At 37.8% G+C, this 23,824-nt stretch overlaps 1 protein-coding gene across 4 annotated transcripts in view; it reads left to right on the top strand.

The window, feature by feature from the left end:
• Window positions 1-23,824, top strand: part of nebl (nebulette) — a 118,890-nt gene that overhangs the window by 22,270 nt on the left and 72,796 nt on the right. For all 4 annotated transcript variants that reach the window (XM_088918315.1, XM_088918322.1, XM_088918320.1 and 1 more), the window contains exon 3: window positions 19,801-19,885. Coding sequence is in view for 3 of the 4 variants with exons in the window: in XM_088918322.1 (XP_088774448.1) it covers window positions 19,801-19,885 (85 nt within the window). In the remaining variant the exon portion in view is untranslated. The remainder of the gene's footprint in view (window positions 1-19,800; window positions 19,886-23,824) is intronic.

Below are 23,824 nucleotides of genomic sequence, written 5' to 3'. Positions count from 1 at the left end.
CAGCAAGGAGCAATATTAAACTCATCGTCAATAACTAAGACTTTCAGGGTTTCTGTTTAGAAAAACTGCTAGCTGTTAAGAGTTAATCTGTGGCGATCAGACATATGCACAATCAATTAAGTAGGGAAAACATTCACATGCCATTTAAATCTGGTACAACCTTTTAAAGGGCAATTTAAAGGGGGAAATTATATTTAATATCATACTTAATACAGATTGTGATTATTATTTAATACTACAGTATGTAGATTTTGATTGTGGTTCTTTCCTAGAATACCAGGACTGAATGCAGTTATTTAAATGTTCCATGTTTTTGTGTTAAGACACATGTACTGCCTTTGTATTGAGAGGCTTTTAACCACTGTATTCCATTTATTTCTGTACAGTATTTTACATTCTTCTCCTTGTTTTCCATGATGATAAAATAATAATAAGTTTTATGTTTGAATTTTTATTCAACATTGTTAATCATCATGCTCTGCTGGAGACCCAAATAAGCCGTGATTTAGGAGATTTCACCTGTTACACTAATGCTAGAAAATAAGAAATTTCAAGTTGCAGGGCAGAGGTGTTTGAGAAACACAGACTGATATTTTTTGTGCTGCCTTGTTATACACATACTGTAGATGAGTATTCCGGTTCAGAGAAGTGTTTTTCCGTGAAGAATTGTCCCTTCAATGCCTTGTGGCTGGAAAAGAGTTTGTTTTAAAAGATAGACTCAAGTAGACACATTTTTAGGGTCTGATGTTGAGAATTATGTGTGGGCCGTCGCCATAGAAACTACAGGGCACTGGGAGGTAGATTTGTGCATTATGTACACGCTTAGTAACATTCTGGCATGTCAACAGTATCTGTGCAACAGGAGTGAAAAGAAAACCTAGAAGATTAACAGGGAAACAAATGTCAAAATGTTCTGCCATTTTAGCTGTTGAATGTTATATAGGGCAAAACAATGCCCTTATCAACAATTAAAAAATTCTCATGTACAGTATACATATTATGTTAGAAGTCTCCTGCGGTCGTTTTTGTTCTATTGTAAAACTGGGTGTTTTCTCTTACATCCTGGAGATCTGCTGGCTTGGTTAAGTGGGGTCTGTAAATTGTTTTTGTGTGTGGGCCCCAGGATGAACTAGTGTCTCATAAGCAGAAGGTTGTGGCATCTTTTATATATATATACTGTATGTGTGTGAAACATCTGGGCGGGATGCCAGTCCATCATAGACTGTGTCACACACAGACACAAACATGCACACACTCACATCAGGGCCAATATTTTTTTACCGAAGCCAATTAACGTGCCAGTATGTCTTTGGATGGGAGGAAACCAGAGCTGTGTGAAAAATAGGATAAAATATTCTTGTCAGTGAAACCCATTAATGTTTAATGTATCATTGATATGTTATCATAGTTCTTTGTGTTCATTTAAAGATTGCACTTTATTGCCACGTAAAGCTTGTAATGATTGTAATGCTGGGATGCTAGAAAGCTTTGATGCCGTGCTTGTGGATGTATTATTGTTTTAAAAACATATAAGACAACAAATAAGTCTCTGTACCAGGTTACTGCTCAGGGAAAAAAAATGAATAGCCTTAATCTTTATATAAACAGATCACTTCTAAAATACAGTATACTGTAGCTCAAATAAGATTCTTAAACAGCAAAGTAATGATTTGTCATATATTACTGAATACAATTATTAGGGAAATATTTTCCTAAATATTTTGCTAAAATATTAGCAAATATTTTCCCTACTTACTGCTTTTACTTTATTATGGTACAATACTCAATATTTCATACAGAAAAAAACAGCAGGGACTAACACCATTGGTTTTCCCCAGATTACACTTTTTTGTGTTAGTTTGATATTAGGGAGAAAATATCTGACAATGGTGTAGCTGTAAATGTTTCATGAATACTGACCCATAATATATGACCTTAGATAATTTATTTTACTGATAAAATGACCACTTGAAGCTGCCATTGGCTGCCTTTTGCAAGTGTAATCCTGGCAAATGCTTGGCTCTTTGTGTAAATTATGTTTTTGTTTAATTGTCCAACTGTCTAGTGTTAATTTCCAAGGGTCCTTGAGCTTTACTGCCATTGTGTTGTATGGCCAAACACCAATGACAATAGGTTTCGTATTAACAACAAATAGGCAATATAAAGAAATTACAATGTAATAAAACTGAGAATTACATATAATGTATTACTGTATCTTGCCATGGCAAAAATATTAACCTGCACTAGGATTGTAATGCAGGGATATTGGAAAACTCCTGTGCCTCCTTGTGGATATCGCTTTTTATAGTATATACTGTATGTAGAAACTGATGCCATGCACTGACAAACATGCATACTGTACAATAGCATGCTAATATAATAGCAATTATGAAGGCTAATAACTCAGTCAATTGTTGTATAAATAGTGATAAATTGTTATTGAATCTATATACATCCCAAGCAGACTCTGTGAAGATGAAACCAATTCTTTTTACAACAGGCAAGAGAAAAGAGCATGGTACAAAAATCAAATTATAAAGCCAAACTCAAAAGGTACACAAAACCGGCAGAAATGCAGCATTGGCTGAAGACGATCACTCTGAGCCATTAAGCAGCAATTAGCATTGATCATTAGCATATCATGCCAGGAAAAAGTGTCTCAGAACATTATGGAACCACCAGAATACTTTGCCCTCTTGATTACTGAAGCTCTTGCCAAAGGTTTCACAACAACCACCCTGCTTTCAAAGTCACTGTTTTTTTCCTTTTTCAGTTGTTCTAGCCATAGTTATAGGCAACCAGGCCTGTCCATTACTTTCATACATGACCTTAAGCATGCTGAGATGTTATTTGCTTTAGTAACACATGAGCCACATCTGTGCAGAAGCCCTTGCTGTTAATATAGTTGGTATCCCTTATTTATCCAGATTTTTCTATATGATCTGCTATAAGTATGCCTGACTATCTTGTAATTCCACGTCCAATATTAATTTCTGTACTTGCTTGATGAATCTCACCTTGCAGAGTTTCAAGCATTTTTTTAGCAGCTATCTGAAATGATCAATGAAGTGCTACCCACTGCATGTTCCTGCTATTTCATGTGACAGTGGATCATATTCCTACTTGCAATTCTCTGTCTGGTGTCACATGGCCCATCAGTGAATCATGCAGATCTTGAATTGTTCCTTTGGTCCTTAAACTTGCATTTTGTCAAACCAGCATAACCTAAACTCTGACATACTCCGTATTTACTAGCCAACATTAAACGTGGACATGTGGTGGCAAAGAATCTAGAATAAGCTTTTGCACTTGATTTAAAAGCACACTTATCGACAAATAAGTGTTTTGGCTTTATTTTAATCTGGGTACAGATCAGTACATGGTACTGAAACAGCTCCTGTTACTAGTGATTTCCTGATAACTGCTGATTCTGTTTTTTCCCCCACTCTTGTGCTGGAGTTCAGTGCTTCTTTTGACACTCTTGCACATATCGTTTTACAGAAGAGATTAGAGAGGGGTGTTGGTATGACTGGAAATACTTTGTTGTAGTTTAATTCTTATCTAACAAAACAAAACAGTTTTTGCAAATTGGGCTCACTCACCCTTGAAAAACTTGAAAAAATTAGGCCTTTTCGTCCTTGAAAAGCTGTCACATTTGGCATCCTGCAGTTTGCTTGCAGTCCTGTTCTTTTCAGTATCTAAGTGTTACCACTGGGTCATATTATTGCAGGTATAGTATCATTCTGTGCAATTGTGTCAACATTAGTTTGACTATTGATGGTGTTGGTATCGGTCCAAGGTCAGCAATTTTGGTATAATATTGTAACGCTAACTAGCCACTACATCTGAAGCATCTGATGCTAAAAAGATGCCCTTTTTAATCTTTGAAACATTACACATATCCATTCACAGATGCAGAAAAGTTTATGCATGCTTTTGTCTTTTACAGGCTTGATTTTCTAAATGCTATGCGTGCTGGTGTATATAGGTGCAGTAAATTCCTAACGAGTTGCAGCATATTTAGAACTCAGCTACGTGGATCTTTACTAAACATAAAATGCAGGAGGATCTATCACATGTTGTAGCTTCTTTGTTCTGGCTTCCTGTGGATTTCACAATTACATTTATAAATGGAGAGATTACAGTTCCAGTCCTGTTGCTCCAACGCTGTGAAGTGTTCACCTAGTCCATATTGGATTTTGCATATCTGTCAGCACTTTTTAATCCATAAAGCTGTCATAAAACTTGCTTTAATACTCCATCTTTTAAGCCAATTCAATTTCTAATCTATGCATATCTGAATTTTATTATTATACAGCAATCTGCAGGCTCAATTAAATATGTCTTTAAGGGTTACCTTTCATGAGGAGAATGATCTGCATGAATCTAGGTTTCTGAGGAGGAAAAGAATTATCTAGTGAAAAACACAATTAGCTATTGCATTCAAATGACGTTCATTTGCTTGGTGAAATAGAAAACTTTAATAAATATTTATGCATATTATCTGTTTTAAAAGAATAGTCATAAAGGATTATGCATGTTGTTATACTGTCATATTGCCTCAATGAAGGTGTTAAGCTGCCCACACAGTCACATTCTTTCTGAAAGTCCTTCTGGTAAGACATTATGTACAGCATCACACAGTGTTAAGAAATATTGAGTTTTTTAATCTAAATTTAGTATGAAATGTGATGCTTACACTTACTACACTAGATATGTGCTTTTATGTACTTTTCTGTGAAAGACAAGTACCTTTAACTGATATGTGCTTGATTAGTCAAGTTTGTCACTGTTTGAAATGGTTCCTTTCACTCCATCACACCTGTTGCAGCTCTTTATTTGCAGTCTGGAATGCATTAACCTCTGCTAGTACAGTAGCATGTTTTCTGCTGAATTTGTTAGGGTTGCCCCCGCGGCTAAGCTGCGAAGTGAGCTGGCCTTTGTCATGGTCACTGATCGCACCAGTCTCACAGTGCTGGTTACCAAGGAAACGTGTGCCAACAGGAAATCTGCACCACCTGTGAGCAATTCACATCCGTACCCCGTTTAGGGTAGGCAGTGTGACTGCTCTGACACTGCTCAGGGCTCCGCTATAGAGTTCCGACTCGGAGCCCCTTGAGATCCGATTCCTGTTTTCCCGAGCTTTGCCTGGTCCCTGTTTTTCCCAGTGACGCCTCTACTGTGGTCTGGATAATCGATCTTGGATTATGCTTTGGCTGGCTACCTGTCTATGTTTACCTGGCTTTGACCCTGCGTGAGATTCCAAAATGTCTTCTGGATTTGCCCTTTTGTGCTCTTGGTCTGTGTGCGTCTCATCTGCCCCGTACTCGACCACGGGCCTGAACTGCGCTCCCTGCCTGATTCACGACCATTTCTGCCTGCTACGCCCCCACGCAATAATTTATATATTATTTTATTGCTTATATATTTATAACTTATATAACTGACATGTTTTTAAAAGTAAGAAACTGATTACATTATGCATCAATTCGAATAACAACTTTAACTGATGTGTGGTGAGCATTCTGGCGCACTATGGCTGCTGACGCATCATCCAGGTGGATGCTGCAGATTGGTGGTGGTGGAGGGGAGTCCCCATTACCTGTAAAGTGCTTTGAGTGGAGTGTCCAGAAAAGTGCTATATAAGTGTAAGCAATTATTATTGTTTTATTATTATTACCTGTGTGCTCAGCACAGCTACCTATGCAGATCCCTGGGTGTCTTGTGTGCCGCCTGCGCAGTCCCGTTTACTGCATAGTTCTCCTGTTACTGTTTGCAGTCGTGCCCAGCTCTTGGGTTCATCCTCGCCTCTCAAGATCCACTTCCAGTCCCCATCAATAGCAGGATCTGACACAGTTACAGTGCATGGGATAGATGAACTGCTCTGAGTCATTTGCATTCATTCATTGAGGTTATTGGCTGTGCTTCAACTTTGATGTGTCATCTGAGTTTTTGAGAATGTAAACAGGTTTTGTTGTACTTTAACACACCTGTTTCCTAGAATGCCACGCAAAGAAATTCCACACATTGGTGGCATGTCTCTTGTGGGCCAAACCCCTGAGCTGTTTAATCTGGAATACCTATATCATGATTAACACCCTGAAAAATTCACAGGTGACCTCACAACCTGTTTTTTAGTCCAGAACCTCAAGCTTCACAAAAGCTTGTTTGATGTTATATCATGATTATCCAATAAGTGAACGAAAGGGAAAGAGAGAAAGGTGAGCAGAGAAAACGAGAAAGTCTTTTTGTTGTAAATTTTGATCTGTTGCATTTTCAGTGTGACAAGGACGAAATCCAAAAGGCATCCAAAATGAACACATCACAAAACTGAAAAAAGTGTAAACTGTGTTTCTTATTTCAGGAATAATCTCACATTTCACTGTAATGTTATAGCTGTATCAGGTTCCCTAAAAAAATAAAATAACCCTCAGGTCCCTTTCCTACTCATTTTCTGGTGATTTCAAGTTGCTTTTGGATTTTCAGATTATTTTAATTTTATATTTGATTGATACCTCGTTCTAATTAAAGCTGTTACTATTACTGTGGTGATAAAATAAAGCCAAAATTGTGATTGTGAAAATAACATTAAATAAATTGGTTAAATTAAGAGGAGCAGAATGATCACATTTAAAAAGCATTCAGTAAAGTGTAGAATTCACTGCACTTCATTCATAGTTACATCACAGTGATCCAGTCTTTTAGGCCACATAGTTACATATAATTTTGTAATATTTGTGACATGTTAGTAATGGAATGTGTTTATTATATCTGGACTTAACCTAAGCAAAAATTCCAATCTTTAGTTTATTATGAGTTATCATAAGCTATCCTGTTGCCTCGTATTGTTCTACATTGAAACCAATAACAACAAACAGGCCTGATTTTATCACTCTAGCTAAATGTTGCATTTTTTGGAGGAAAGTAAATGTGAAAGAATGATTAACCTGCACAAAACACACACAGGATCACCCAGGAAGTTACACAAATTCACAACCAGTTCAGATAGGAAGTTTGTCATTGTGACCTGACCAAAAAAAAACATGTGTGGGAATATCACTGATGAATGAATCCTTCTTACATGATTAGTAAAAGATCAATTAACAGAACCAGGCAATACTATGGCAGGCTGGGTGAAAGGGAGACTTTCAGAACTGCATGTGCCCTCAGACAGTGACTTTCACTGGTCAGGCAAGTTGTGCAGTTAGACAACTTGTTGTTTGCTTTCCAACAAAACAGGAATTGTTCAACCCACATCTATGGAATTGTCCACACTGAATTGGTCCTTTTTCATCCCTGTATATTTGCCTAAGTATTTTTAGTCACTTCAAGCTATGTTCCTCCTCCCACAGTATAGCCTATACCAAGCCTGCACTTGACAATAGATACTTATATATCTTTTCAAATCAACATCCAATACAGTTGTAACCTTACATATTAGCAAGATGAAGGAGTTGGTTGATTTTCATAAAGAAGGTATTTCTGCCCCAAACTAACAGAATTTTAAGGACTTCTGTTAGATTTTTAAAAATTCTGCAGAGATTTAGTTTTAAGCTATCAATATTGTTCTTTTTACATATTACCATGTGACCAAAAGACACAATAGGAATAAAAGAGAGTGGAACATGATTAGCTGGGATGCCACACAGCAGCTGTTTTATTACAATTGTTCTCCCAACTATTATTAGGCTATTAAAATTTTTTTTACAATGGACAGTGATTTCTCACATGTAATATCGCCTAATCTGTAATAGCTGTTATAGTCCATCATTACTCACTCAGCAGAAAAAACGTTCGTCAGAGCTGGATTGTTTCATACAGACCTGCGTGTACAGACCTCCAATGACGTGTTCATCATTAAGCAAGGTGAGACTGAAAAGGAAGCACAGTGGCTCTTACACATGGAGGAGTGGTACAGTCCTCACAGATAATACCAGAATCATCTATACCCTCATCTGTTAGCTGCCTCCACTCTACCCATGACTGCTGGCACAGGTCCACTTTCACACCACTGTCTTGGATTTCCTGACCACGGCTGGCTGGTGACATAGCTTGGATTTAATCCTGCAACCTGGCAGCTATGGGTCTCATCCTTAGAGTGGAGACTGTGTCTGCATAAGCCACTGAAAGACATCCTTTCATTTTACCGCAGTGAAGTGTGGTGACTTTCGGAACAGTCGCTGCACTGAGGCGCAAGGCTTCTCGCGTTCATTCCTCGGACCTGGGGGTTCATAGTGTTTTGGTTTTGTTTGCTGCGGAGCTCGCCGTAACATAACTAAACCAGCCATATCACTCTGCAACTCACAACTGGCAACCCACTGATCCTCGTTGATATGAGAGTGTGCCCTGTGGCTCCTGCTGCTAGTCATATTGGAATACTGAGCATCAAAGAAGAAATACTAGTGGCAAATGTGGGCACTGGTGAGGGTAAATTTTTCCACTAATCCTTGTGTATCAATATTAAACCATGAGGTATTGCTTCAAACAGAAAAGAACCTTCTATGAAGAAGGTCAGCAGCCATATCACCCTGCAACTCACAACTGGCAACCCACTGAAGCTAAGCAGGTGTGAGCCTAGTCAGTACCTGGATAGGAGACTTCCTGGGAAAAATGAAGGTTGCTGCTGGAAGAGGTGTTAGTGGGGCCAGCAGGGGGTGCTCACCCTGCGGTCCATGTGGATCCTAATGTCCCGGTATAGTGACGGGGACATACTGTAAACTTTTTACTGTATACTGTAAACAGGCGCCACCCTTCGGATGAGACATAAAAACCAAGGTCCTGACTCTCTGTGGTCATTAAAAATCCCAGGGCGTTTCTTGAAAAGAGTAGGGGTGTAACCCTGGCGTCCTGGCCAAATTTCCCATTGGCCCTTACCAATCATGGCCTCCAAATAATTGCCATCTATGAATTGGCTTCATTACTCTGCTCTCCTCCCCACTGATAGCTGATGTGTGGTGAGTGTTCTGGCGCACTATGGCTGCCGTCGCATCATCCCGGTGGATGCTGCACATTGGTGGTGATGGTGGGGATCCCCATTACCTGTAAAGCGCTTTGAGTGGAGTGTCCAGAAAAGTGCTATATACTGTAAGTGTAAGCAATTATTAATTAATTATTAAACCAATATATTTTATCAGTTTCCAGCTCAAAGAATTGTGCAGATTTCCAATTTGCTTGTGAAGTTCGAGATTTTCTAAATTTCTAAGGTCAAGTGTTCTGAGCTTTTGGAGAATTGGCTATTAGGTGTTTGGTTAATTACATGACCTATCCTAGAACAAAATCAAGTTTATTCCTGAGTTAAACTCCATCCTCCTTCCTGAAACATTGAGTTTACAGGGTTTTGAGAATTATACATATTCCCTGTCATTTGTAATTACAGTATTTAGTTTAACAATTGTAGCTGTTTCTCCAGCTTGGTCTCCAATGTCATCAGTGTGAACTAGACATGATGATTCAAGATGCAGAATTTTGGGATCCATATTTTAGTTTGAAAACAGTGATTGTTTCTCAATTTTAAATATATTGTAAATAACCTAAATTATTTTGGAATATATCTTTTCAGGAAGCTATATACATTTAATGGTATCTCTTTGGGCCTTCTTTATTTCTTTGAAGTTTTAAAATAAAATATATATGTAATCCTTAAAATTTTGTATCACTTGAATCACTAGGGATCAGAAAAATATAATATCCGCAGGACCCTAATAATACCTCATTTTACAAGGATTAGTTTTTGGAGGAAAGATTAAAAAAAGCAATCCTTTTTAATAAGGTCTTCATTACTTTTAAAAAGGCTTTCTCTGGTAAAATTCTGGAATTGATGTTGCCGAGTAACATGAATTTTAGTTTCTACTTCTTTGTGACAAAATAAATGAAAGAAACAATCTGTAGTGGTGTTTGCTGGATAAAATCTAGATTCATTTTTCCATCTCTTTCTGCCACCTTCTTGTGATTCCAGAGAAGGCAAAATGTATTCAGATGTGTTCATTCTAAAGTCCACCACACATTTCTTTTGGTAAGTGACGTGAAGTATAAATAAGCACAACCACAAAACCTTAAACAGAAAATTAACTGAAATAGGCCTGTTTTGTCGATCAAGGGTACACTGTATAAATGTGCTTTTGTTCTGAACTCAGAAGACGTGCCTTGGCTGCAACATACCCTAACTGTACTCCACAGAGGACCCCAGTGTTCACAATGGGTAAGTTGCTAGTGGAGACACTTTGTGGTTGAAGTGTAACTCTAAGCCTGTAGAGAAATATAGCCTCACAGTTTTCAATGGATGCCTGCTCATTTTCCATTTACTTTAGTCCTGGCTTTTTGTAGGAGTTGTCTTAAAAGAAAGCTCAGCGAACTGAACATGCGTATCATAGGTTTAGGAGGGGGACGCACATGTAATTTTTCATTTGTGAAAATTTAGTGCTCTTACTTAATTGAAGGTGTTGTTCATCAAATCAAATCTAAAGAGGGATTATTCCCCTGTGTTTCTGCATTAAAATCCTTAACAGTTCCAAGAGTCTACAGTTTGACACTGGTTAAATGTTGATTGGAGTACATCAGAGCATGTTTGAGAAAAGAATGACAGATCACTGACTAATTTTCCTGCCTTTAAAAATGCCATAGACTGAAATGCAGGGTCAAACTAACTGGCACAGGTAGTAAATAATTAACAAACTGACCTGACACAGTGTATGGCATTGCTGCCAGGCAGCGCTGGGGCCCCAAGTTCGATTCCTGGGGTGTTATCTGCGTGGAGTTTGTATGTTCTCCCTGTGTTTGTGTGGGTTTCCTCCGGGTGCTCTGGTCTCCTTCCACAGTCAGAAAACCTACTGGTAGGTTAATTGGCCTCTGGGACAACTGGCCCTTCATGTCTATCGTTTGTTGTGATAGGCTCTAGCTCCCCTGTATTAGATTATAATACTTAGATGGATCTGTAAGGGTCTGACTATGGAATAGCTGTTCTGGTATTTCTTGTAGCCACTCAAAAATGACTTTCAAAAAATGAAATATTGCAATCTTGGGGCCTTTTCACACTCTTTCACTCTTTGCTGTGTAAAACTTGTAAAGCAATAAATAAAATAATTGATTTGAATGGCTAATTATATTTAGGTTTTAATTATAATATTATAGCAGAGTAGATCTCTTTGCTCCACTGATCTCTGCCTGTGTGACTGATATGAATTCAGACTGGGCCAGTTGACTCCAGACTCTCCCTGTACTGTCCTTCGCGACTCTGATAGAATCCGACAGAACGTCTAACGTCATTTGCAAACGCAATCGATTACTCAGCTTGCTATAGCTCCGGTATGTGCATGTGCTGTATGTAACAATCTGGGTCAGATTAAATCAATGTTAAAGCCTTGCTCATTCCAGTTCATCGAGAATTACTAATGGAGTCAGAACCTGCTTTAGCTCATTGTTCTGACCAATTCAGTGTGGTTTTCAACACATCCCATCTTTGATTTAAAGGTTCCTGCCTGCTGTTTTTGCCTTTGCCTAGACTACATGATTCTTGAAAATAACATATCTCTTTGTACAATGTATTGAAAGTATTATTACTAGGTTTACATTTTAATGGTATGTGCCTTATTTATAGGTTTTTATAAGGGAAGTGGTTAAAGAAAATTATAATTAGCTCTATTTATTAACAAAAATGCTTTACACTGTATTGATCAACGTTGTAATACATGTTTATTTGCATATCTGTTTATTCATTCAACTGTTCATTTATATTCAGGCCTATTTATCTGTAGGTTTAAATTAATGGTTGGTTCCTCATCCACAATTTAAATAGGTCTGTGGCTGATCTGTTGAAAGTGGTACAAGGCAAGTGGTCCCCAAACAAATCAATGTTAATTCTATTCATTCAGTTTCCGTATTTTGTCTCTTTATTCTTTGTTTATCTCTGTGTTTATGCTGTCACAAACACAAAGATCTCCTCTGAGGACTATTTTCCCTTGGGAAACAGGCCTCTCACTCACTACAAAACAGTACACTAATGTCAGAAATGTTTATGCACTGTGTTCTTCAGCAGTCATGTTATATTGATAACCTCTAGAGAGGAAGGTTAACATTAAAGCACTCGGTAAAGTAATAAGAAATGACATGTTTTTAAGAGATGTGAAGTTATGAAGTCTTAACATTGCTGACTAAACCTTCCAGGAATCTAAATTGTAATCTAATTTATACATTGTAATTCAATTTATGCAGATAAATGGAACCGAATATTTGTTTATTGTAAGGAAGAAAGCAATTGTTTGTACAGCAGTGTGCATGTTATGACTATTCACAGAGTACTTAATGTCAGGTTATTAGAGCTGACTTTTGTAAAGAAAGTTAGTCCTTTACAGTCTTGATGACTGAGAGTTAGATTGGATGCTGTTTAGTTTCTTCAGTTTCTACCAGTTTTCCACATTTTTTCCAAGTTCAGCAGGTGGAGAATATGGACATAATGGAAACCAAAAAGTATATTCTGCAAAGAGAAAAAAACGTAGCAAAAAATCATATTCAAAACTCCCAAAATTCCCCAGCAACACCAAGATGTTAATGTATATGGTACAGCTAGTACAAAAAAACAACCGAGCGCTCTAGCACTCTAGCATTAGGGTCTCATTCACTAAAGCCTGGTAAATTTATGTAATTACTGCATAGTAGATGTAAGCCATTCTGTGTGCAACAATTAAGCACATTCTCTCATATTGGCAAAACAAATGTGTCCAACTGTCATTTGGCAAATGTATATTATAATGTTGTCATTGCAGAGACAAAAACACACAATTTGCAGACAGCAAAAGCACTCTAAGGCGATGAAAGATAATGTACACATGAATAAAGTGAAGAAACACTAAATACTGCAATCCATTGAGGACAGATAATATCACTGAGTGCCCCAAGAGAACTCCCACAAAATTATAGCATATCTTGGGATACTGATATTTTATTTAAACCCATAAATGTAAAGAAAGCACTGCTGATAAAAATAATACTCAGCATGACTGAAAGGCTTAGGTTCACGCTGAATCACCGGACGCACAATTGTGGTGTTTTAGGTAAATATTGAAAAACATCAAAGCAAAGCTACTATACGGCACAGTGGCGCAGTGCTTAGCATTGCTATCTCACAGCGTTGGGTTCAATTCCTGGGGTGCTATCTGCACGGAGATTGTATGTTCTCCCTATGCTCATGTGGGTTTCCTTGTTTCCTCCCTCAGTCTTAAGATGTGCAGGTAGGTTAATTGGCTATTGGGAAAATTGGCCCTGGTGTGAGTGTGCATGTCTGTGTTTGTCTGCCCTGTGATGGACTGGCGTTCTCTCCAGGGTCTAGCCTGCCTTACGTCCTTAGGGTTAGGCTCCAGCTCCCCACGTGACCAAGTACTGGATAAGTGGATTCGAAGTTGGATGAATAAAGAAGCTATGGGTAAATATGGCAGATTTACCATAAACTCTATCCACTTTGGTTGATCATCTGCTATAGTACTGGAATCATGGAAAATCTGCAATGAAAAACAATCTTATTACATAATTGTGTAATAAAACTAATAGTTTCAGTAAAGTTTCGGTAAACTAAGACTAGTGGCTGAGTGAGCTCTAGACAAGTGAATACTGTAAACCAAAGAGAAAATAAGGAATCCACTGCACAACAGTGCTCAGAGATGATCATTCCTTCTCCAGCAATAAGCCAGTGGAGTGGCTACACACTTACAGACTTACTGGGAGGAATATCACTGAAAATCACTGATTTAAAGACATCTACGTGAATATCTGGAAACATCTGAGCTGTTGTGAAAGAGGCCCAGAGTATACAGAGCATACCTGTTATCAAAGACACATGTTTTCTAATTTATGGAAGTTCCCTTTTATAAATTAGGTACAATAGTGCTCCACACATTTCCCAATGTGTGGAGGAGTATTGTATTGTGTTGTGTTTGCTAACTACAGACAGCATGGTCACCACCCCAGAAATAGATCCCGCAGTCTGGAAGAGGAGGGCCTTGCCTTAAATACACATTCTCCTGCAGCGCAAAGCAGAGGAAGTCATTGTTTTTGCAACCGTAACATAATCAGTAAACAATTTTTATTTATCAGCTTATTTTCCTCCGATAATTCTGTAATACCCACTCTTTCAGTAGTGATTAAGATCACTATATTATTTACCAACATTTTGCAAAACAGCACTTTTTAAATGGAGTTTATTATCATTTTATCGTTTGCAATTTCCACCACACCTCAGTGTTTATTCTGCATATTTTCAATTATTGAACCAATTTTTAAACCATTGTTACCCTCCTTTATATAACAAAAGTTCAATATTCCTTGAAAAACCCCCACACATAAATCAAGTTTTATATATAGGCTCTCTTAACTCATTAGGACATGAACTTATACCATCAGCTTACTGGTTATTTTTATTGTAGGATTTCAGTAGAGTTTTTCTCATTTTATGGACTAAAAACAGTATACTGTAATTTTAGACTTCAGTGAGATCAGCAGTGATCTGTTCATGGGCATACTGGGGTAAGAAAAAACAGTCTCATAGATATCCTTGGGAAGTTTCTTAAAAATTATTATTTGTAACTTTGTAGTAATAAATAAGTAATTCATGTATTTGCAATAAATGTCAGTAGACAGTACAGTGAGTTGATGATCTTTGACATTTTGGCATGATGCTGTAAACTGTTCTGAATTTCCTCGTAGAGTGTATAGCTGAGTAAACAAGATGCACCATTACAAAACCAAGTATGTAACCAAACTGATTTACTCTGTATAGACAGTATAATATAGTGTGTCCTGAATTTTAGTAAAGGGAACTTCTTTAAGATAAGATATAAGATCACTTTATTAGCCATATACAATTTCTTGTATTAGGAATTTGTCTTTTCAATTACCCAACTTGCTCTCCATGAGACAAACAGACAGGGAGAGAAGCTTGAGGTCAGAGCACAGGGTCAGCCATTTATACGGCGCCCCTGGGGCAGTTGGGGTTAAGGGCCTTGCTCAGGGGCCCAACGGAGTAGGATTCCTCTGCCTGCCGAGGGATTTGAACGGGAAACCTTCCAGCCACAGGCGCAGATCCTTAGCCACAGTGCCTTTAGCAGTAGATACCACTAGATATGAAAATAGAAGAAGATCTAATACAATTTAAACTACTGCCCGTGTAGGTTAGGTGTTTATACTGTAGTCACTAGCAAAAGGATTATACTAGGAATCTGTAATGAATTTCTTTTTCAGATGTGGAGTTATTACACAGTGGTTGACAAAGTGACTGTGGACTTTTTCTCTGAGAATGACTGTGAAGCTTCCTGCTGTTTCTTCAGCATCTGAGTCGAAGGTGTGAAGTCACTGAAGTCTGGCTGAGCTTTTTCATTTTGACCTTCATGGGGCAGCAGTTGTCAGTGCATCTTGGAAATTTCCATTGTTGGGTTGTTCAGCTAACTTTGAGATTCGCAGTGCCGATAAGATCCCTGAGAATAGAGAAAACTCATTAAGTGTATTGATACAGAAAGATATAGAAGTATATATATTTTTTATTAATCTAAATGTAGAACAGAAAAGGTTAAAAGAGTATTTTTATTAGAATATCACAATCTGCACAAATGAACCTCTTCCTTATTTTTAAGATGTTCATGGTTCATGTTTTTTAAATGTAAGTGGATTTTGTAAATGTCAGCCAGGGTAAACTGCTAAGCAGACTGCAGAGGCTGCTGAAAACTTTTTAAGGCCATTTCTGTGTCCTGTGAAACTGCTGTGCATCTTGTGAGATTTGCACAATCATGCACAGAAAGGTAGCTTGGTTGGAGATTTGGAACCTTCAGCTGGTTTGCTTTACACAATTCATGACAGAACACCTAAGTAAAAGACAATACACCATCATAATACTGTACATGCCTTCCCCTAGGGCTTGGTTGGGCTGTATGCAGTGTTTGCCCACAAAAGAAGGTACTAAAGCATAACTGACTATATATTAGCATTAAAAGATTAAACAACTGGTGAAAACAGTGCTGATTACAGTCATGTTCTTCCACACTAAATGTCAAGGGCATGCTGTTGATGAGAGAAGAACAGCACATCCGTTTTAACTCTTCACTCACAAGAAAGATTATTTTGTCTTAATCACATTTGAGCACTCTCATTTACTGTATGCCTATGGTATGAGAGAGTGAAGACAAGGAAGAGGAAGGACAGAAAATGTATATTAAACCAAGAACAATGTCTCCATATACCATATTTGTGGATCTGATTTGGTATACATTTTTTAGAACATTTATTAAGGAGACATATTGGCAGTAACAGACTGGTAGTGCCATTCCTGTACGTACACAGGCTGCAACAGTCCTGTGCTAAAAGTGTTTCTGGTGTCAAACAGACAGCTTGATGAAGGCTTTAATCGACAGGTTGTGGAATATAATGGGATCAAATGAATTGCTGTGATACGTCATCCATGTATTCCAGGCATTTAAATAGGTTGATAACGTGGAGATCAGAAGCCAGAGGCTTACAAAGGCCTTTTTCTTCAGAGCTAGGGAGGCAATTACATTTTTCACTGGAAATAATGGAGTCCTGTACTCTCTATCAGTTACTTGTCTCCCTGGGTGAAGTATGTGAAGAGATTACAACTTGATATTGTGTTGTAATGTTCTCAATGAGCGTTTTATGACTATGTAACAGTTTTTAAGGTTTTGCTGCACTTAATAATTTTTTATCACTCCTTTTGACTTTATGGCAATTTGATCACATCAGTTTATTTTTACGGCAGTGATAATCCATCCATCCATTTTCTCAACTGTTTAATCCAAGACAGGGTTGTGAGGGAGCTGGAGCCCATCGTGGAAAGCAGTGGGTGCAAGACAGGATACACCTTGAAAAGGACTCCAGTCCATTGCAGGATACACACAGATACAATACATCCAATGTATTACATTGGATGTATTTAAAGCTTGTAGGGATGTTAGAAGTGAAAGAGCAACTAAAGTTGGCCCAGGCTAGCAGCTATATCACCCTGCAGCTCTCAACTGGCTACCCACTGAAGCTCAGCAGGGTTGAGCCTGGTTGGTACCTGGATGGGAGATCTCCTGGGAAGCTATGGTTGCTGCTGAAAGTGGTGTTAGTGGGACCAGCAGGGGGCGCCCACCCTGCAGTCTGTGTGGGTCTTTATGCCCTGGTATAGTGGCAGGGACACTGTACTGTAGTTGGCGCTGTCTTTTGGATGAGACGTTAAACCGAGGTCCTGACTCTCAGTGATCATTAAAGATTTCTCGAAAAGAGTAGGGAGTTATGTGTCTTGGCCAAATTTCCCCCCTCAACCTTTACTTTGGCCTCCAAATTGTCCCCATGTATGATTAGCTTGCATTTGCCCTGCGATGGACTGGCGCCCCATCCAGGGTGTACCCTGCCTTGTGCTCGTTGCTTGCCGGGTAGGCTCCGCCTTCCCACGACACCATATGGTATAAAGCGGTTTGGCATATGACATGACATGTTCAGGCTCTTTTTTAGAGAGCAATGACAGAGATACAGAATGTATCTTCTCCTGCTACTGTATGCTCTTAAATACAATAATTCTCAAAGGCCTTTTTATAATGCAAGTGCAACCCGACCTATTTCATGTTTTGCCATAAATGTCAAGACAGAAAATAACTAAATATAAAAACTGTATATAAACACACATACTGTATACTGTACATACTGTAAATGGTATAGTTTGCAGTTACAGAATGCATATTCTAATGTCCTGGTGTCCAGGAAAAAGTCACAAACTGAGCTGAGCAGTTACAATGGTTACAGATGGATTCAAAGGACTGACCTGCCTGCCAGGGTCAAGCAACAGGCCTGTCTGCCTGAATTCTACAAGTTGCTTTTCATAGCTTTGATTAAACCGATTTCTGTCACATTCACAGTCAACTACAAGTACTAATTAAAAAAATTATATGGATGGACTTGCTTGTAGAGTTTTTCACTAAATCCAAGACATGTCAGTACTGTAGTTGTTTCAAATAAATTAAGGATTTCATAGAATGTGGAATGTAGGAATGGTAAAAGAATGATGTAAAATCCCATGAATAGAATGGTTGCAATTGTGAATCCTTTTTGATAGGGGAAGTCGGGATAAGGAACTCTAAGTGAGACCAAGAGGCTTCCCTGGAAGTAAATTAAGTCTTTTAATTTAAGCCGTGTTTAAGTAAATATTGATGTCTTCTGGTTGAGGACTTCAAAACAATGTATTGTTTCTGTTTTTATCAATATCAGACCCATGAAATTCATTGTGGAAGAACATGACTGCTGTCAACACAGCTTACAATACAATTTTCATCAGATTGCATATACTGTACAGTAGTTCTGTGCGAATAGTACTAATATGACATCAGTCTGAGCCTTATAGGATGGCCTGTTCCTGTTTACCCTTAAGAGGTCTGAATGTATTTGAAAAAGAAGCAAAGCCTTTGAAAATGACTGTCAGGTTTTGTTTCAGATAGAATTAGACAACACAGCTGAGGATCAGAAACAATCTCATCCAGTAGAAGATTGGTTTGGATTACGGCTGAAGGGCTTATGACAAAACCTTCATAACAATCAAGAGTTACAATATGTTTCTGTTGACTTGATAGTGGAGTGACGGGAGCTCTGCTGTTTAAGTTGTTAAAGTGCATATGGAAAAACACAAACATTGTGTTGCAAATTATTATCCTTTTGAATCAAACCTGTTTTTTTTTGTATTCATGTTTCTTACTACTCACTCTTTGGAATTACATATGAAAACGGGATGCCACTGTGGCGTTGTGTTTAACATTGCCCCATCAGTGCTGCATGTGATTCTAGTCTGGGGCACATTCTGTGTGGAGTTTGCATGATCTCTCCATATTATTATTGTGGGTTTTTTTCAAGTGCCCAGTTTTTCTTTAGCTTCCCAGAGACATGCTGGCTAGGCTAATTAGTGTCTCTAAATGACCCCCGTGCGTGTGCGGTGTGATAGATGTGAAGTGTCTTGTTAGGGCTGTAGTTCTGCCTTGATTCCTATAATTTGAAGATATATGTTGGGTTGCTGAGACCCTTAAGGAGAATAAGTGGATTTCTGATCATGGCTGGACAGATATATCAAAGCTGTATGGTAGCTGTTACCCAGGCTACAGTCATTTCACTTGGATCATTCGTTTTTAAGAGAAACTCACAAATGATTATTTTATTTAATATTATTTTCAAAGTATTGTCACAAAAATACATCTAGCATTTTATTCTTATCAAAACAATGCACTAACAAAAACAAATATAAATACAAAAAGGAGAGATACATGCTCAAATCAGTGTTATGTACTCTGAAAATCAGGTACAGTAGTGCTAATTTGGTTACTCAGTGTGCTTATTATTTCTTAATAGAGACAGACACTGCCCAGATCTTTTGGCTGCTGATGTCATCAGGTAAAGCTGTTGGGTGAAACTAGAGCTTTCAGAACTTAAATTAATTGTAGGTTTTAACAGAATGCCCTGGGTTTTCCAGCGATGCTTTTTCAGTCAATATCTTTAAAACCAAGAACAGAAATGGCTATTTGCTAATGTATGTACATGTTTCACATTTCTCTTTCTCCTTGTTCATTATGGCTTTTTCCTCATTGGTATGCTACCCATGATTTGTAATATGCAAGTTAATTATCTGTGACTCTATTAGACTTATTTGCCTTAAAAAATTAACTGCAATTAAAGGGAAGGGTCAGACTATAAGAGGGTGATTCGTTTTTCTAGATTCCAGTTTTTCTAGTAAATGTGCTTTATTATCATTAAAATATTATGAAATTTGTCATTGTGTTTGTTTTTTAGACACTACCCAAAGCAGTCTTTCACCATAGTGGCTGACACACCAGAGAACTTGCGTCTGAAGCAGCAGAGTGAATTGCAGAGTCAGGTACCTTTACCTTTATTGTTATTATATATTAGTATTAATTCTGTTGTTTGTACTGTTTTAATGGTGTTGATGTCATCACTGTTATGCGATATTAAACCATATTACACTGTATCATTATACATTAGTATCTTCATGGAGAATAATGTCTTATGTTCAGAAACACAATACATTTAGTTTAAGAAGCACATTATTGAAGTGTAATGAGCTTCCTAATAGAGTTATATATTTTAGTCTCAGGGTTTGGGTCTTTATATGACATGATTAAAAAAGTATATGTGATAGAAAAATTAAAGTGTTTGCAGTGTGGTATAGCTACAAGTATTGTAGGCTCAAAAGTGGGACGTTGTGGGTCAAAATCCTGGATAAGGCGCTATTTTATTATCCATCCAGGAAGGATTTCTTATTTGCCAGACAGTGTTAGGATAGCTAATAATGTTAGTGATCACCCTGGTCCCAGTGTCCTATCTGACACCACATTCGACTGTTATAGATGCTGTTGTCAGGCCAATTAGTGATAGAACTGCAATGTCTGGCACAAAGACTGCGGTTTGTGGAGTTTGAGGCCTTTCTGTGGCTAATTACTCACTCCTCAGCATCACGTCTACTTTGGGCAGCAAATGGAAGCATGTCACAGGTGAATTACACACACCTCCAAAAAGTGTTATCAAACTAAAGAGTGCAGGTTAAATGTAAATATACAGTAAATTTGTCTTTACACTTCTCTAGAAAATTGTTTTAATTATTACATCAAAAACATTAAGTTAAGAGTAAACATTTTGATAGGGAAAGAAACAGCAGTAAAGGCAACATTCGGTTTTTAGTGAATTTCGCCTGCAGTGAGTCAGGTCTTTGAATCAGTGAAAATAGGATTATCTGTTTCATTAGGTCCTGATCCACATCCTCTGTGACAAACATTGACTAATACATTATGTCAATGCTTCCACCTTTCCATTTTGTAACTGCTTACTCCTGGTGAGGGTCGGTGTGGCAACAGGCTGAGCAGGGCATCCCAGAATTCACTTTACCCAGAAACCCCCCCAGTTCCTTCCAAGAGGTTCCAGACTAGCCAAGAGAGATATAAACCCCCCAGCATGTCCTGGGTCTGCCTTGGTGTCTCTTCCCAGTGGCCTGTGCCCGACGGGCATCCTCAACAAATGTCACAGCCACTTCAACTGGCCCCTCTCGATCCAGAGGAGCAGCGACTATCACTCTATGGATGTACATAATACATAATTAATTATGTGTTTATTGTGATAGTAAAAGTGTATTTTTTGTACAAATCAGTTAAAGTCTGCAGGTAAATGAATTTTTCAACAAACGGAGCAATTCTTGGTCACAGAATATGGGATTTTCTCTGATAAATCAAAGTTTAATCTGAGCTGTTCTGATAGCCGGCTCCATGTTTATCAATACCAGGATGAGCGATTTGTATAGAACTTTGATTTGGAGTAGGAAGAGTGCTGGTGTTGCTCAGTTTCTTATGATACAGAGTACTCTTAATGCCCAATGCCTTGTGGACAATATCTTGTAACCAGTCGTCCTTCCACTTTAGTGCAGCCTAGTGGACACAGAAGCTCATTTTCCACACAAGCTATTTTGCAATAGTCCTTGAGCTGAATAATGTTTTGAGAATTCTGCAGTGATTCAAACTCCTCTTATTGTGTTTGTGAAACCTTTCCTGTGGGGTGTCAAGCGACTGTCTTGTATTTGTTTTGTGTTATTAGGAGAGATGAGATTTGCTGTAATTGCTCCACATAACGAGATAGAAAATGCTGTGGCAGATTTGGACTATTATGCACTGCTCTGAATGAGAGTGCATATGTGTTTGTACAGGGAAGGTTCTAATAAACTTCAGTCTAAACTCACTGCATTGCCGAATAAGAAGACACCCGTTTGAGCAAAGTTACAAATATACATAGATATGTGGTCTAATAATATATATTATATATTCTAGTAATATATTACTTAGCTGGTTAGAAGGTTTTCACTGATGTACAATTATTGGACAGAATTTTTAAAAGTTTAGTATATGAAATCAAACCACTGTAACTGATAAATCTCTAAAACAGCTAAAGGTAAAACCTGGTGTTGACTTTTAATGTTATTAATGATTTCTGTTCCCTGTGCATGTAATGAAGTTAACTTAAAATGAGAATATGGCCGAAGTTTTTTTTAGAATTTACATCTTCACAAAACAGATGAATGGATCACAAATGGTACTAGTAAATTCTGATTATTTGCTAGATTATAACTGAAGATAGGGACAGGTTTATATTTCCAATAAACCTTAGGCTTCTTCATGTTACATTAATGGAAATATAAATATACCGTAAATGCTGCTTTTGAATGTTTTATTTTTCTACTCCTAACCCTATCAAGCACCATTTCTAAAATGTTGTGCTTACTTAACACTGGTTACAATAGTAATCCAATTTATAAGCAAACGTGATTCAAAATCTTCAATTTTAAAATATAACTATCACCTGAAGAAATAGGTATTGAAGCTGTTTTATACCAGTTAAGAAATGACTGCTTCTAATGTATTTTAGCACTGAATTAAGTTCACCATATTTGGTAGGTTAGGGTTGGGGTTATACAATACTTCTCCTTAAACATAGTCTATGATAATGTTGCATCAGCTGCCCTGTCTTTCTTACAACCGAAGAAGGCTCCGCAGCTGAAACGTTGTGTTTACAATCTTCTCTTTTCATCCTGGAATAAACCTATTACTTGTTCCGTAGTCAGCATATGGCTGTCCCATGTGCAGAATCCCACTAATGCAAACATTTTAAGATACAGTAAGATATCACACAAGATCCCTACACCTAAAAATATGAAATCAAGGTACTATCACAGGTATTATTTCTAACCCTAAATGTTGTTCTCTTTTAACATGGTTACAATACTAATCCAAAATATAAGCAAAGGTAATAGAAAATGTTGAAAACCTTGTGAAAATATGACATTAGTAGCTCAAGAGCAATTTTTTCTTTAGTGGAATAACCTCATACTGACTATGTCCCCAACTGCAGCCTGCCTCAAAATTTGTACAACTATATTTTAGTAGACTGCTCTGCTGTTCTGTGGAATGAAATAGAAGAGGACTCATATCGCCAAAAGACAAGTGACTTAAAGCACACTTTCAAGAAATGCCAAAATATGCTTATCAAAACAGACATTGATATGTAATTTTATTCTGAAACAATTTTAATGCTGTTTAGAAGGTGGGATCGTATTGCGTTCATTTTTTCTAGCGAGAATGTAGACTTTGAGCCTGAAGTATTGAAGTATTAAGCAAAATGTTTTTATGCAGAAAATCTTACCCCAAACAAATAGTCCTTACAAGCTCTCTTTCGCATAGTCCTTAACATTTTTGGCCCAAAGCTTAATTGGTAATTGGTGCTTGAAGCATTTTTACTTGCACAGGGAACCTTTGTGCACCCAGCTAATCCAAGCTGCAGTCGACCAGCCAATAATGACCATCTGTCAAAAAGGCTACATGCTTTGGGGACACATGTTCCATACACAAGATTTGAACACTTGAGCACAGGGGGCAATAAAGTCTGGGAAAAACAACTAATAATTCAAATTCATATCTTCTTAAAAGATACAAAAGAACAAAGAAACAATCTGTATATTTGCATAACTGTCTACAGTGTTTAGAGTTGCACTCTATCCTGCAAATATAGTTATCCATTCTGAACAACTGCGCATTATCACTGTTGATCACTGACAGGGTATAAGCTAGTGCTGCCATATTAAGATACTCCTAAATACACAGGACTGCCTAATTTGCTTATAAAAACATCAAAAGCATTTACTGAATCCCAGTAACAAAGGGCACTAGGCAGGACAGGAAGCACATTATTACTCTCCATGTGGATGGAAAACCAGCTTGTCACTGGATCATGGAGAAATAGGCAGTACAGAATAGAATAA

This window comes from Atractosteus spatula, chromosome 6, assembly GCF_055471065.1.
Source record: "Atractosteus spatula isolate fAtrSpa1 chromosome 6, fAtrSpa1.hap1, whole genome shotgun sequence".
In the NCBI taxonomy this organism is placed as follows: domain Eukaryota; kingdom Metazoa; phylum Chordata; class Actinopteri; order Semionotiformes; family Lepisosteidae; genus Atractosteus; species Atractosteus spatula.
Note: the sequence above shows the minus strand (reverse complement) of the source record. Positions and strands in the feature narration are given on the sequence as shown.